General features: G+C 32.4%; 1 protein-coding gene across 8 annotated transcripts in view; it reads left to right on the forward strand.

The window, feature by feature from the left end:
* LOC136031315 (phosphatidylinositol 4-phosphate 5-kinase type-1 alpha-like) overlaps window positions 1–11004 on the forward strand; it is a 103351-nt gene extending 92347 nt beyond the window's left edge. For 7 of the 8 annotated variants that reach the window (XM_065710784.1, XM_065710789.1, XM_065710790.1 and 4 more), the window contains 2 exons: window positions 3647–3723; window positions 6378–11004. In XM_065710784.1, the coding sequence (XP_065566856.1) occupies window positions 3647–3723; window positions 6378–6389 (89 nt within the window). In that variant the 3' untranslated portion in view covers window positions 6390–11004. The remainder of the gene's footprint in view (window positions 1–3646; window positions 3724–6377) is intronic. The other variant, XM_065710785.1, reaches the window with a different exon arrangement.
* Window positions 11005–16592: the final 5588 nt, after the last annotated feature.

Below are 16592 nucleotides of genomic sequence, written 5' to 3' on the forward strand. Positions count from 1 at the left end.
CGTGTGTTTCAGTACCCGCTCTAAAAAAATTTACAGTCAAACTTTAGCGTAAAGAGCAAGGTATTGAGGAGAGGGCAACCCTTTATATATGGAATAATTTCTGGTCGTTTTTTAGCTTAAATGTTGCTCCTTACTTTCAGTTAAAAAAACTTTTTTTTAATTCAATTTGTGCTTGTTTTTCTAATAATGTAGGTACATCTGGCTCATCCTCCATGAAATATACCCCCAACCCTCACTAAAAATTCCTATGTGAACATGTCATCAAACGTAAAGTAAATTTCCTCCTTCAAGTTCCCTCTAGACAGTTCGATCATTTCTGAAAATCCCCCTCCCTGTAAGATTTCTTGCGGACGATTCAGCCTGAAAAGTTATCCTTAGCATACTTTCATTAAAAAAGACTTTAGTCTCTAATCGGTTTCTCGATCTCTCGAAAAATGCCCGCTTCAGGGGAATTTTTTTCTAGAAATCAATACACGCGGAAAATAGCTTCCGGATATTTCCTCTGGAACATCTCCACATGCAAAATTGAGTTGGCAAAGAGAATGTAAGACAGTTAAAGATAATTTCGTATAGGAATTCTGTCAAATCCCCCTGGTTTTTCTGGAAAATTCACCCGCCCCCGGGGAATATCCCTTCCCAAGGAAGATTCTCTCAATGAAAATCCAACCCAAGCACAAAATCCACCCCAAAAATCTACTGTAAACTTTCCAATAACAAGTACTATACGTAAACAATGGGCAAATTTCATAACGAACAGGCCTCTCTACGGACTGTGGGGGTTCATTTTACCCTTAAAGGCATAGATATTTGACAGATAACTTCGGGAAACAGGCGTGGGAAGGGGGCTGGTTGCCCTGCAACCTTTTTTGCCACTTAAAAAGGGCACTAGAACTTTTAATTTCCGTTTGAATGCGCCCTCTCCTGATATTCTAGGACTATTATTGCAATAGGAACACCCCTGGCAAAAAAATCAAATAAACACGCATCTGTTATCTGTCTTATTGCAAAGATAGCAAAATTCGACATTTTTGTATATAGGAGCTTGAAAATTCTACAGTAGGGTTCTTTGTACAATGAATCTGATGGTGTGATTTTCATCAAGATTCCTTGAATTTTAGGTTTTTTCCCCCTATTTTGAAAATGAGGCATACTTTATCAGGCTCTTAACTTTTGATGGGTAATACTAAACTTGATTAATCTTATATATTTGTAATCAGCATAATAAGTTGATTCTTTTGATGTATCTATTGATATCAAAGTTCGGTTTTTTTAGAGTGTTGGTTATTATTGAGCCGAGTCGCTCCTTACTTACAGTTCGTTACCACGAAGTGTTTCAAAATAGACTAGTAAGTGCTTTTCGGCATTTATCTCAGTAGTGTGAAAATGTCGGATATGACCTTTAGGCATGGCAGCAACGATAAATAACATTTCTTTTTTTGAAACATCTGAAAGTGAACTAGCAAAACGTGAAAAAAAGGTTGGACGCAGGGCTTTAGGTAGTGAATTTCACTGGTCTAATAAGGTTCCCTTATGCATGAGCTATAAGGTGTCCTCGGAGTTAAACATGAGTGACTAAAAAAAAAAACTAAAGACAATACAAACATAAAAAAAAAGAAAGTTAAGAGAAAACGGAAGAAAAACAAGACCTATAGAGAATAAAACGATCATAAGACGTACATAAATAAGAATATAGGACTAGTGGTATACCAATAACGTATTACTCGTGCTCTAATATTACTTGTATTAGTTTTCGCCAAAAAACTTGCAAATTTTTAAATAAATGTTTCTTAATTTATTAATTTTTAATGATTGTTAAAATTTCAAATTCAATTTTGTTGTTGACTTGGAATATCAATTTTTGCAGGCGAAATATTTTTAACATTTCGTCGTTTGAACCGAGGTTAGAACCGAAGAGGCTAGATCCTCTTTTATTACTTCTTTTTCTACAACTTCTGTGATGCTAATTTTTTCTCTGTCATATAAATTTAGTCGCCCTTCATAGCATTTAATGAAGTATCTGCGTAAACAATTGATAATAATGATTGAATAAAATTATAATATATTCAATAATATAACTTAAAGTTCTACACAAATAATGTTATAAGTTGATACGCTGAAAATAAACTGATAAAGGTGGTATTAATTGTTTTCTGATTTGGACTAATTGACAAGGAAGACTATATGGTGTGTGTTAGTAAGAATTGTAAAAAACGTAGCACGAGTCAGCCTTAAAAAGTCAATTGATGCTTAGTTGTTTTTTGCTTTTGTTTTTTCAACTTAATTTACCTTGTTGTAACTTTTGTTGATATACTTTGCTATATTTTCTAGGTACTTGTTTTAGCTTGTTAATTTTCTTTGTTTCGTTTTTCTGTATTTGTTAGATTCATATAACTTTTTATTTAACATTTATAGTTTACTTTTTTTTTGCCTTGAGCAAAACAATTTAAAAAGCTGAAACAATTATAAAGAAAGAAAAACATACAGTTAAACTGTAAAAACGAGGACGTCCAAATTACTTTATGGCCTCTTGACTTGATACAACCTAATATAATGCATATGTGATTTTCTAATGTTCGAAATACATTTGAAAATATCCTAAAGCTCTTATGTCTGATATGGCTTACCTTTGAACCATAGATCTCCATAAGGTGAAATTGATGCTACTTTAACTCTATGCCATTTTAACATTAGTCATTTTAAAAACAAGGTCAATTTGAAGTTTCGTATTACTTTTCTGTACTATGAGCCGTTTAAAATCCAAATTGAATGACTCCATATAAACAGGCATGGACAAAAATTCAAAAATGCGATATCAAGAATAATGTAGTAAATTAGTATGTTATCACTGGTATTATGGTTTAAATTAGGAACTTGCTTGACATATCGAATTGTTATTCCGTCTCCGAAAATTGAATTGTGTCCGAAGATGTATTTTCAAAGTTAAATATTCAGTAAAAAGCTAAAAATATTGAAAATTGTCTCCTTGTCAGATGTCCCAATGAGGACTCTTTCTTAAATTTTAAGTTAAGTGATTAAATCATTTGCACATGTTTTAGAGGGGTTTTCATTTTATAACGTTTAAGGAAAACACAAAATATATCTAGCCTTTTAACTGGTCGATTTTTCTGCATATACCCGTTAGTGTATATTCAGTATTCACCTGGGAGGAGGGATAAAATTCTCGAAGATCCTCTTTTTATAATTTTTTGAAATAACTATTCCCTTTTTATCCATATTTTTATACGTCTTAGACGGCAGAGGGGTCATATCCCCTGTCTAGTCTTATTTGCCAATATATTTGTCATTAAAAAAAAAAAGAAAGATATATGTTCAAATTTCTCGATGTTCATGTGTGCCACTAGAAGACCAATTGTTTTTGGTTCACTCTTTCTGCGTAAAGAATCATACCTTATAAGTAATTGTTGAATATTACGTAAAATCAACCTAAGTGTGAAATTTTAAATATATCTTTGTTGTTTACTTTGGACGTGAAACAAATAGAATTAATTTGAAATAAATTTGAAAATAAATTGAAATTCAAATAAATAGAAACTGAATTTGTAGCTTTAAAAAAAAATTTATCCTTCTAGTTCGTTGGTCCCCAGCTTTTGTTGCTTAATTGCTTCTTTCTTTTGTGTTTTAATAGCTTTATCTACGTCAGTGCGTTCTGGACAAAGATTTCAACATGTCATTGTTTCTAAGGATTCACAATCAATTGAGCTGGTAAGTTCTATACTAGCATTTATATGGGGTTCGCTTCCAGTTTTGGTGAAGTGAAATAAATTAAAAAATATTGATAAAGCTATATTTTACTTTCGAGAAATTCCAGAAATTTTCCTAAAAATTGTTGCGTCGTATTTTGTTAACTGCAAAAAAATCTTCTGTTTAAGTTTTTTCATTCGTAAGTAATTTCTTGGGTCAGAGTAACTTCCAATTTATAATTAAAATGAAACGAGAATTGAATAAAGGGTGAGAATTCAGTCAAGATAGTGAAAATTTAGAAGAAAAAAAAATATGCGCATATAGTAGTAAAATTCCAAATATTCGATCTTCATATCTTATCACTTGAACAAAAAGAAAAAAACTTGATGAAACAATTAACAAACACTAGAAAATAACAGTGATATATACTGCCAGGGTATTCTAATTCCTCTTTTGCAAATATAATTTTTGTTGTGTTTCGAAAGGATTGAGAAGCAAAAAAAAAATATGAATATATACTAATAGAATTTCAAATGTTTGACATATGCATTTGATAATGAAAGTTTATTCTAACCACTCTTGTATTCTGTCCCATTTACACTTATTTAACTAGAATTTTTGTAATTGATTTCATGTCCTCTTTATATGAGTTGTTTGTTGTTTGCTTTTTCTTTCTCAGCTTTTTGCCCTTTCTATTCTTTTTCTATTGATTTCCACTATTGTAATTTCGAGTTTTAAACAGAAAAAAACGCATTTTCGTCTTTTGTTTGGGATTTATGTTCCCCGTGCAAGTTTTTGTTATGTTATTTTTCTACCGTTTCATGGTTTTAATTTTTAAACTTTAGACCACAAGTTTGCCATAATTCCATAATTAATATTCAGCATTATTAGTCCATCAAATTCTCGAAATTTATTTCACCTTTTCTTATAGATTGAAAAATATTTGAGAAATTTGTTTGAAAAATGAGAAAATATAAAAAAAAATCTTTTGTTTAAGTAAGTCAATATTAGGCTCTAAGAAATATTCTAAGCTTTTCGCAAAATCCTACGTTTCTGAGAGATTGTAAACCTCAAGGCAGGAAAAATCAATAAATAAACATTATCTAGACTGTTTGTATTAGCATTATTAATGAAAATGTGTTCTCAATGCTATGGTGTTGCTTGATTAAAAGTTTTAAGATAAACTCTTACTTTGATTTATTTTGTTTATTTGCTTACTTTTATTTATTAAGATATGGAGGGTTAAGTAGCAAATTGAGGCAATTCTACATTTTTATTATTTTTGAAAGCAGCAGTATTCTAAATGGTTGAAATTCAATAGTTTTTATTGTGTTAATGAACTACGTCTTTATATGTGATTAGTTTTCTCAAGATATCTTGTTTAATTCCAAAACAATAGTAAACTCAATTCACTTGACTGTTGCTTGGTTTATTCTTCTCAGCCTCCGCATGTTATTTATTGGACTTCTTGTTACAAATTGTACTTAACAATTGTTAGTTGTTACAAAAACTATAGTTCAAGTAAGGAATCCAATTTTAGTCATTTACATAAATAAAAATTAATGTATGTCTTGTCTGTGTGTATTGTATGATATGCTACACTGTTCATCTGATCGCCAAGAAACTTTGATAAGTTGTTGAATACCTTTTACGAAGGTTTCTGGTATTTCCCCCCTCCCATCTCCCTGGATTCCCTTAAGCTTTCGAATACTTTTCCACGCTGACTGAAATTAGAGACCCTTTAACCGAACTACTTGATAGGTCCTTTTCTTTACATTTTCTGGATCCTTACTATCCAACAGCTCCCCATGGGTAAGTTAATAATCATAACCGAATTTTTCAAAGACTTCTAAATTTGAAAATACACTCGTTATTTTACAAAAGGGAAAAATTCAAAGTGGTGAATTTTCAGGGGGGATATGCCGAAGCCCGGACACAGTAGGGTTTAATCAATGGCTAATAAACAAAATTACATATTTTCATCCAAATACTTTTGTTTCAGCTAAGCCAACCAAAGACTGATGCAACAGTTCACGTTGCTAGAGCAGCATACTTTTTATTTAGCATAGTCATTATTTTAATTTTTAGGCCTTCGAATTTCCTTTCTTTTGAGATCCCAGCAACTCCTGACGCGTAAGATAACTTAGTTATAAAAGCCTATATCCTGGAAACTATCTTTCCGGACTTAATTCGCTGTTGCTTAAATTTCCATACGGTTAAATTTAAATTATTTAACCATTATCGGATCATCCTTTTTTCGTTTTTCTAGATTCTTCATTGGTATGCTCGTTTTCAACTCCTCATTAATTTCTTATTCTCTTTGTATTCCTGGAAAATAAGCTTAAATGTCCTAAATTTTTGTGTGTGAGTTTTGTAATCTTTGTTGATCTGAGTTTCATTTTTTTCTCAATTATATTGAGAGCCTAGTATGTGTTTACTTATCTTAATGGCTAAAATGCATAACAAATTAGCCCCGTGGGAAAAACTGAATACTCGAATAAAACCCATAAAAACTGATGGATAGTTGCCATGTTTCTCAACTTTCGATCAAGACCGAAAATAAGGATAATCGTCTCGTCCCATCCTCTTCCCTCCTCCCCCCCCCCTAATCACATAAACACAAAAAAGGTTAATTTTAACAATTGTAATTTTTATTTTGATTACTTTTATTTCAGACAAAATTGTGACTGACGTCTGAAGGTGAAGGATTAAGTATGCATCATTTATGGTATTATCAAACTAACAACTTGGTACTGTTGAAGCCTCCAAAGCCTTTTTTGCTGTTAGCTTATCGTATTTAGATCTTGTTATTGTTCGATGTAACGTGGAAATATTTACTGCTTCTTTGAATCCGATGTTATATTTAGAAGTTGAATTTACCTTTATAAATCTCTTGCTTGGGTACCAGTCAAAGAATTAGACCTAGTCAGTATAATGTAAATACTATGTGTGTAGATACATTAAAGAGATGGGTTTATTTTGAGGTCTGGCTTAATGTTGAATAGTCTAGTATATTATCATCAGCGGGTTGAGATATAAGATAGAGGCGAGATTCCACAATTATATATATATATATATATATATATATATATATATATATATATATATATATATATATATATATATATATATATACTATGATTTTGACTTTCAGGTTAAACATTTGTGCCTAATAATCAGTGAAATTATCATTATAATTATGTGTGTAGACTGGGGAAGGTCTAGAGCATGGAGGGGGCTTTCTTTTAATGTTTTTAATCCCTAAAATTGGAGGAACTTTATCCCAAAAGGATTAACTCTTTTATTTAGAACAAAACTGGCTTTTGGCATGCAGTGCTTCTACCATGGAGATCATTTCTCCACCCCAGTACAAGAAACGAAATAAGTGTAAAATAGGAACATTGAGAGAAAGCTCCTTCTGTACTCTGGACCCTCCCTAGTCTACACACATAATCGTTCTGATAATGTCAACGATCGGTTAGACACAAATGTTTAACCCGAAGGGCAGCGTCATAGTAAATATATATATATATATTATTGTGGAATCTCACCTCTATCTTGTACATCTACCTGGTGATAATAGAATACCAAACTCTTTAACACCAGACTATTTAACTGAAATGGTGCGTCTGACTCCAATTGCTAACAGAGGTGCCGTTTCAGTTTTTCCTGAAGGAGAACGAGCCACATGAGTTTTTTGAGATGGGTTAGGGGGGTAGGATTGCGGAATGAAACCGTTCTTTGACCTATGTTCAAGAAAATAGTCCCTTTTTTGCATATATATATATATATATATATATATATATATATATATATATATATATATATATATATATATATATATATATATATATATATATATATATATATATATATATATATATATATATATATATATATATATATATATATATATATATATATATATATATAGAATAAATTTAGGAATTTTGGTTGGTATAGTCCCCAAGACCCTCCATTAAATGGTCGGCCTGCCGGTCTGTGCCTTTCCAGGAATACTTTCAAACGAGAGTTTACAGTTTCCATCCTGTTTAATTTTTCTTAATATTGTTCGTCTTTCTTCCCTTTCCAGATTGATTTATCTTTGCTGAGCAATCAATGGTGATATTTCGCTTTATTTTCAGTGTGTAATGTTAATGCCAAGGCTTTAGTTATGCAAAGTTTTACTTCAATTTTATTTTGTTTTTGTCGTATTCCCTCGAGCTGTGCATAGATTTTCAAAAATTATCTTAATTTTTTGCCAGTATTTTATTTTTTTTTCTAATACCAATGTACGAAAGTTATAAGTGAAAAACGGAACGATTTCATCATATAATTATAAATGGAGGTAAAGTATGTGATTTTTGATACCATTCCTGGAATGAATTGGATAATTTAGATTTGTACAACTTTTTCAATGGTTTTCTGAAGTTACAGCTAATCTATCAGTAAGTGCTTCTTTTTTTTTTTTTTTTTTTTTTTTTTTTTTTTTTTTTTTTTTTTTTTATACTAAAAAGCTATGGAAAAATTTGAGCTTATTTTTGAATTTCAGGGTAGTTACTGATTTAGAAATTATATAAAATTACTTATTAATCAAAAGCTATGTGAAGTTTCCAGCGCACTCAAGAGATGTTGAAAACGTCCGACTTAATTCTTCTTTTTTTACTTCTGTTCCTTGACTTTAATTGTCTGCTTAATATGTCTAAACATATCTGTCATTTCTTTGTTTGTATCTTTCATTAGTTTTTCTTCTTTGTTTATATTTGTTGAGTAGATTCACTAAGAATTTTAGTTTTGGTTCTGAAACTGTTTGGTTGCGCTGAAGAAACACCTACCATAGGTGTACAAAGGCTAATTCTTATGTAGCAAGGGAGAGGGACGTGTGACAATCGTCTTGTTATGTGACGCAACTAAAAATATTGGTACATGAAGGTTTTACTGTTTTGGTTAGATCATTCTAAAAAGAACATGCGAGATCGCACTTGCTGCCTTTGAATCACTGTGTCCATCTCTTTTTTAAGGGAGCTAAAATTGATGGTTTCAGATTGATCTAAATAGTTATAACTAATTTTTTTAAATAGTGATAGATAAAAACAACTCTACAACTACAAGGGTTGATTAAAATTGTTGCTTTTCGATGAATTTGCAAAAATTTGTGTTTATCTCTCCTCCTTGTAGCTGATAACAAAGCGAGAAGATAAAAACAAATCATACCATTAAGAGTCAGATTTCAGACTTCTGCTATTTCTCAAAAATTTTAAATAGAATCCATGTCAAATCTTTCAGAAAAATCGTGAATCTTCTGTACCCTCTCCCAGTTATTTAGATTATTTGTAAAAAAAAAAATTTCCACAAGAAAATGGAAACTCTCTTTAGACCAGTCTTGTTGGATCGAATGTTTTATCTTGGACAATTTTTTCCGAAAATTGTCCTAAAAATATCAGCACATACTTTGACCGAGAATTCGCTCAGCTGCTGAGAATTCGCTCAGCAAGACCTGACCTTCATTGCCCATCGTGGCTGGATGATCAGGAGTGGATTTGCCCATATTACCCCAGGGGTAGACAATCAATAACTTAAAATATGTTTGTCTTTTCCTTGTATCATTTTTAAAAGCGTGTTTGGTATACTGAAATAAAGCCATTATCTATAACTCTCTGGATAACCAATCGCTTCATCCAACAGACAAAAAGGATTTTATCTATGATTATCAAGTATAGTATAAAACTGTTTTTTCCGGATGACCTTCTCGTGCTCTAAGTAGAGCCATTTCAAGGGTTTTTTGCTTTATAGCAAAAATAATTTTAATTTGATTTTTCAATTATCCCAGTCTCTAAAAGATTGGACAGAGCTGTCGCAAACCAACAAGATATAAGTGTCATTTTCCTAACTGTAGAGAGGAATTAACAGACGAAATTAAGTTTTCATAGATGTCACTGCAAAAAAAAATTTGATGGTTTCATGCAAAACGTGTTTTCTTCAACAAAGAATGGTGTATAGATTCTTTCTTTAGGGTATCCGAATAGGAAAGGGACACCGGAGTAGGGGTCTTCATTAATTTTTAATTTGCCAAGAGAATAACTTTTTTTAAAGAGTAATATCGGTGATGTCTTGCGTACTTTTTCTAATGTTCTTTCTTATTTTTTCTTTTTAAATCTTTCATCCGCTGGATCGATTTTCATTCTAAGCCATTCACAAGGTTCGTACAATTTTAGGAAAAGCGTGATTGAAAAATGATACACGTTTACTCTAGGTAGTTTTATTACTGTAAGCCTAGTCCTAGAAATTGTTAATACAATGTTTTAAACTCTTTGAAGCTATTTATTTTAATAGGAAACTTCTATAGAGCTGTTAGGCCCTGAACATTGTTGAACATTAAATTTTGTCTTGATTCTAAAATATTAAATTTCACTGTTGATCATATTTTACCATACATATTAATTTTTTCTTTTTTTTTTTAACGTCTGAATTTAAATTTAAGGCTCTTTATAATAACTGTCGTATAGTTATTTTTCATGTTACGTCGTATGTCATCTAATTTAGATAATCTATGTTGTATTCAAAATTAGCTTAGTTCCTAAAATTAGCTTCACAGAGTTCCTTAGAATGCAAAAAGATTGGCTGTAATACCTCAGTGCCAAAATGAAATTTGGCTCTAACATTTTTGTGAAGCTTTCTAGAAGCTCTACAGTGGTGACAAAAGCACTATTCCAAATCCATTTTCTGTAGATTATGTGTGGCAAATAGTTAATATTTGTAATTCTAAAATTGACAAAAAAAAAGTAACATTGCCTCACATGAATAATGATAAACCAATGTTAAAAAAAAAAAAGTTTCTGTAGATTATGTGTGGCAAATCATTGATATTTTAATTCTAAAATTGACAAAAAAAAGTAACATTGCCTCACATGAGCAATTATACGCCAACATAAAAAGAAAAGAAAAAAAGATGAAAGTCAAACACAGAGAAAAAATATTCCTGTACATAAATGAAATACCACTAAGTATTCCTGCTGCAATGCCAATTTTGATCGAGTCTAAGCACTCTGCTATTAAGATAATTCTCCCAAATCTGAGTTTATTTGTATTCAGAAAATTTTTCTCCGGTAATAAAACCTGTTTTGTTGTGTGTTTTTTTTTTCTTCTTCTTTTTTGCAACAATACAAGGTGTTTGCTGATTCTACATGTATTGTCTTTGTTTTCTAGTTATGTGTAACCGAGTGAAACAATTTTTTTTTCTAAGCATCTGTTGTAGCTTCTTTCCATCTTCTTTTGTTCGAATTAAACGTTAATTTTGTGGAATTTCTCACGAGTTTACATATTATTTTGAAAATTTCATAGAAAGCTAAGTGTTTAAGTTGTCATAAAATTATTAGGAAAAGCAGGTTAGGTATCTGAACAAATAATTTGTTTTGAATTGGTACTTAGAGTGCTTTTTATTTTACGGATAACCATCATGGAAGCAAAAATTTTGGCCTAACAATTGCTAAGTTGGGAAAAGGAGAGACGCCTCTTATGGGGAAATCCTGAAATTTTATTTGAATAGCCAAAACGTGGTGCGTTGCGGGTCTTTTGGCTAGCAATCACCCAACTTCTTATCACCTACATCCAACCGCTTGGGCCTTTGGTCATCGCACCTATGTTATCGTTACACCGCATATCCTTTATTGGAGCGATGTTTGAGCCTTCGGCCCTTGCACGCATGTCATTTTCTTTCAGTGTTATTTTCTGCTTTTAAGCTTAATTGTAGCATTTTCAACAAATCTGTGATTTTCAAAAAACATTCGTTGGTGTTTTAATCGAACATACTGCATAATGAGGCAAAGATTTGCTAAGTAGGAGAGCTTTGTGTATCTGGCTATGAAGTCACATAAAGTTTATAGACATAGCCAATTGGTACACAGGATAGTCGACCTGTAAGACATTTTCTGGCCTGTAGTTCTGAAATTTATAAAGTGGTTTAGCTCTCCTCTTATAGACTTCTTCCATGACTATTGTTGAGTAAAACGGACTATTATTGTTCGTAGAACTGACAAACGAGTAAGTTAGAGGGTAATATAATCCCAGTAATTTGTTTATTTCAATCCATACAAAATATTTAACCTTTGTTTGCCTTATAAAGTTTTCTATATTAAATTATCATAAACCAAGACAAAATTTAATTTTATAGAAAGCATACAAAGCTCAAACATGCAATTTAAGTTATAGTACAATTTTAAAGTCTTTTCAAGTCTTCCAACTCCTCAACAGATAGAGATGCATATAGAACGTTGTTGTGACCTTGCCGAACCGATTATTACGGATCCTCTTACCCTCGCATTTCCTATTTGCTTCGAAAAAACAAACAAAAAAACAGACTTTTTTATGCTTTAAACTTATTCCCTAGGATTATTCTTTGAAATTATTTAAAACGTCAATTTTAGTCCCTGAAGATGCCAGTTCCAATACGCGCTAGTGCCTGTCACAATACCACCTTCCCAAACCGTATTCAAAGGCTATATGCAGTGGTGTATTGCCAAACATATTTTTCACTAACGGATTCGCTCCTTTTTCTAATTAAATTTAAAAAACAAGACAAGTTTTTTCAACTGCAAGTAAGGAGCGACATTAAAACTTAAAACGAACAGAAATTATTCCGTATATGAAAGGGATTGTCCCCTCTTCGACGCCTCACTCTTTACGCTAAAGTTTGACTCTTTCTCACAACTATGCTTTTAAAAACAATAATAAACTTTAGCGTAAAGAGCGAGGCATCGGGGAGGAGTCTGTTTGTTTTAAGTTTTAATGTCGCTCCTTACTTTTAGTTGAAAAAACTTGATTTTTTTTCTTTCTTTTTTGATCGTTTTTGAATTAATGCATGTTTTGATTTTGGCTCACCGTACATGAATAACTAAAACGAAATTTGCATATAATTATTTTTTTTGGCTAAATGGCTTTCTTATAGTTTTGATCGGACGATTTTGATCAAAAAGGGGTGGGGGAGGAAGCCTAGTTGCCCTCCAGTTTTAGGTTACTTAAAAAGGCAACTAGAACTTTTAATTTTTTATTCGAACGTTTTTATTAGTACTAAAATATATGTAACTTACGGAGCGAACTTCTATATTTTTATATTTTATTACGTGTAAGAGGGGATAGCCCCCTCGTCAATACCTTGCTCTTTGCACTAAAGCTCGGATTCAGTCCTAGTTCATTGAGAATGATCCCTGAATCACAAAAGCCGTAGAATAAATAGTTCAAATTACTAAAAATACTTTAGCGTAAAGAGCAAGGTATTGAGAAGACGACGAACCCCCTTATGTTATTTTCGTTAAGATTCTATGACTTTAAGGGGGTGTTTCCCCCTATTTTCTAAAATAAGACAAATTTTCTCAGGCTCGTAACTTTTGATGGACAAGACTAAACTTGATGAAACTTATATATTTAAAATCAGCATTAAAATGCAATTCTTTTGATGTAACTATTGGTATTGAAATTTCGTTTTTTAGAGTTTCGGTTACTATTGAGCCGGGTCGCTCCTTATTACAGTTTGTTACCACGAACTGTTTGATAGGCATTGTTTGATCAATGGGTTTTTACCCAATCCTTGAAGTAATTTTCTCTTTCCTCGAAAGATCACGACCATCTCTTAACTCTTTTAATTTTTTACTTCGTTTTATAAATTCTATAGTAAATGTTTTCTCTTTCGTTTCTTCTTTCAATGACATAATGTAAGACTGTCTTACCTGTAAGATCGATTTTGTTTAGATTTGCTCCATTTTCTACAAGGTCTTCAATCAACTTTAAGTAAATGTCTTTACTCTTGACAGCAAGATGTAGGGCTGTCTGTCCGAACGAATTACTAATATTTGGATCTGCGTTGCTGTTTAGAAGACTTTCAACTATGTATGTTTGGACCCTTTTTTTAACAGCATAATGTAAGGCTGCCTTACCTTATCTTTATTTGGGTTTGTTTCATTTTCAACAAAAATTTTTATTACTTTTCATTTGTTTAGATCCTTCTCTCAATTGCTTGTCTTCCAAAAACAAGTGTTTTTGTTCTTCATTTTGGATTTTCAATATTTCAGACAATTTTTTAATGGGACAATCGTTTATTTCGTCGTAAAACTTTCTTCAAGAAACTTAATTTATCCAGATTTTTGTCTTCGAAAATTATATTTTTATTTCTTCTTCATGAAACTAGTTGCATGTTGATTTTTCTCTTCGTGTAACTTGCACATTGATTTTTTTGCTCGACAAACCGATTTTGTCCGTGGAACTTGTTGCATGCCGATTTTTGTTCATGAAACTTAATGTATCTTGCTATTTTCCCCTTAAAACTTGTTCTATATTGATTTATTCTTTCGTGAAACTCAATTCACCTTAATATTTTTCTTCGTGAAATTTGTGACGTGAGGATTATTTCTTCAAGAAACTTAATTTATCTTTATTTATGTCTTTGGGAAACTTGATAAATTTTTATTTCTTCTTCATGAAACTGGTGCACGTTGATTTTTCTCTTAGTGAAACATGTGGATTTGTTTTTCAAAACAAGTTGGTTTTCAGGTCTGAAAAACCAATTCCGGAATACAAGGATTAACCATTAAAAACTGTTTGTTTCTGGGTGATGTTCAACTTGATTTAATTGCCGTAATCGTCAACAAAAATATTTTGGGGGCTTATAATGATTACAATTTTTGACTTTGTTGATTGGCTTAAATAAATGTGAGTTGACTGTTGTGGTCGTTTAATTTACGACTTGATTTATTGACTTATCAGCTAAGCCAAAACAGTTGACTCATAGATGGAAATTAAGGAGGTGACCAATTTAGTTTCTCTTTTTTTCTTACAGAAGATATAATTAGCTTGGTGCTATTAAAATAAGGAAATGAGTTAGTTTAAGAATATTATCTTACTTAGAAAAAATTAGAATAATTGAAAATAATACAAACCCGGTGTTCCCCCTGGGAACACCCGGTGCTCCCAGACGGTCACCCATCCAAGCATTGACCGGGCCCGACGGTTTTTTACTTCCGTTTTTTGACTGTGTACTTTCAACGTGGTATGGCTGTTGGCTGAGAAACTTAGTTACAAAATAATTGTTGGTCCACCAACTTACAAGAAACAAAATCCCTAATTGTAGAATCGTGAAGCAAGGTTTTAGCAGACAAAAATTTAGAAATAATCAAAACATGTTTATCCATTGTTTTTTGTTTTTCTTTTAATCTTTTTTTTTCCTTTTGAAACAAACCAGTAAGCCACAAAATGTTTCTACCTTTGACGACTAAAATTTAACGGTTTTTACGGAAAATACCTCCCCCGACTCCAGTAAGTTCTTGAAAAAGGGTTCATAAATATGAACCCTTTTTACATTCAGTTTACTTAATTTTATAACTTTGTCCTTCCAAAGTGATCACACGCTATAGTCTCATTCAATTAATGTGTAGCCTTTAAAAGGGCTGTTGGTTAATTTGGGGTAGGGCCTAGGGCCGATGATAGATTCATTTAAGCCTTGGCCGACTCTTCAGTCTTTTTTAGTAGAAGGACTGCTCGAATGTTGGACAAAATGCCTCCTTGGGCAATGATAACCCCAGACAGAAGCTTTTTCAGTTCTTCGTAATTTCTGATGACAAGCTGAAGGTGACGGAATGATAAGAGTTTTTTTGTTGTTTTGTGCAGCATTGCTACTTAGCTCAAGAACTTCGGCAGTCAGCAACTCCATCAGTGCTGGAAGGTAAACGGCAACCGCTGCACCAACTCGCTCTACATAGTTGCCCTTTCTCAGAAGACGGTAGATCCTTCCTACAGGGAAATGGAGACGCGCCCTATTTGAACGGGACTTTGCCTTTCCTTGCACTTTTTCGCCCTTTCCTCATCCTGTCATGATTCCTAGGTAATAAAATTCCCAACAAGTCCCAACTAATCCTAACAAGCTTAAAATGATGTCTGTTTTTTATACCTAAAGCGCAAATAATTTATACTCGAGCCTGCGAACCTGAGTTCCTCTAACAAAAAAATTGTGCGCAAACTTTAGCTTCTATTGTGTTTTGTAAAGGCTATTCATTTGAAAATTAAATTTCATTAAGGGATCATTAGCTGTGGCTCCAAATACTTTAGGAGAAGCAGGAAAGGTGGCTGGTAAGGTGCAAAAAAGCATCAGTTATACTGATAAGAAAAGGAAAATAAAGAGGAAGGAAAGCTACGCTATTTACATTTACAAAGTTCTGAAGCAAGTGCACCCCGACACTTTTTGTGTCGGGGCCTTACTAGAAATCCAATTTCTATTAAGGCAAGGAACATCATGGAGGTTAAGGTGTTTTTCGTCAATCGAGGTCAATCGTGTACCCGACTGACTGACCATATCTTAAACTGAAATCTGTACCAAAAATAATGATCAATTGCACTTTCCAGGACTATAATGAAAGAAAAAATAACATGGCTAGAACATCTTCTGAATATTTAATGATGCCGTATTGCCCAAAATTTCATGTTAGGGTAAGTGTCTAGAATCAAACGTAAAGCAGGACACCACCAAATGGAGGGGGAATAATTTGTAAGGAAAGGTTTAAGGTAAATGGGATTTTCTTGGAAGGGTGTAAAGACGAAGCTTTTGAATGGATTTGGATGGAGGATGAGTGCGCATCCATGTTAATCTAAACCGCTTTAGTGCTGGAATGAGTTGGTTGTTGTACTAGCAGTAGAAACATGCTTGGTCCCTTCGCATCATCCTTTATTACTGGATTAACCGACTGTCAAATTTTATTCAGTTGATTAATTAGTTCTAATGCTCCTTACCACTCTGCAACATTCACAAAAATCACTTAAAAATAACAAATTTGGTCAGCTTCTGTTATATTTCGAATCTAACCCTTGACTTTCTAATTTCTGTGTCAACAAGAAACACAGCTTACCTT

The sequence above is a fragment of the Artemia franciscana genome, chromosome 9 (genome assembly GCF_032884065.1).
Source record: "Artemia franciscana chromosome 9, ASM3288406v1, whole genome shotgun sequence".
Classification (NCBI taxonomy): Eukaryota; Metazoa; Arthropoda; class Branchiopoda; order Anostraca; family Artemiidae; genus Artemia; species Artemia franciscana.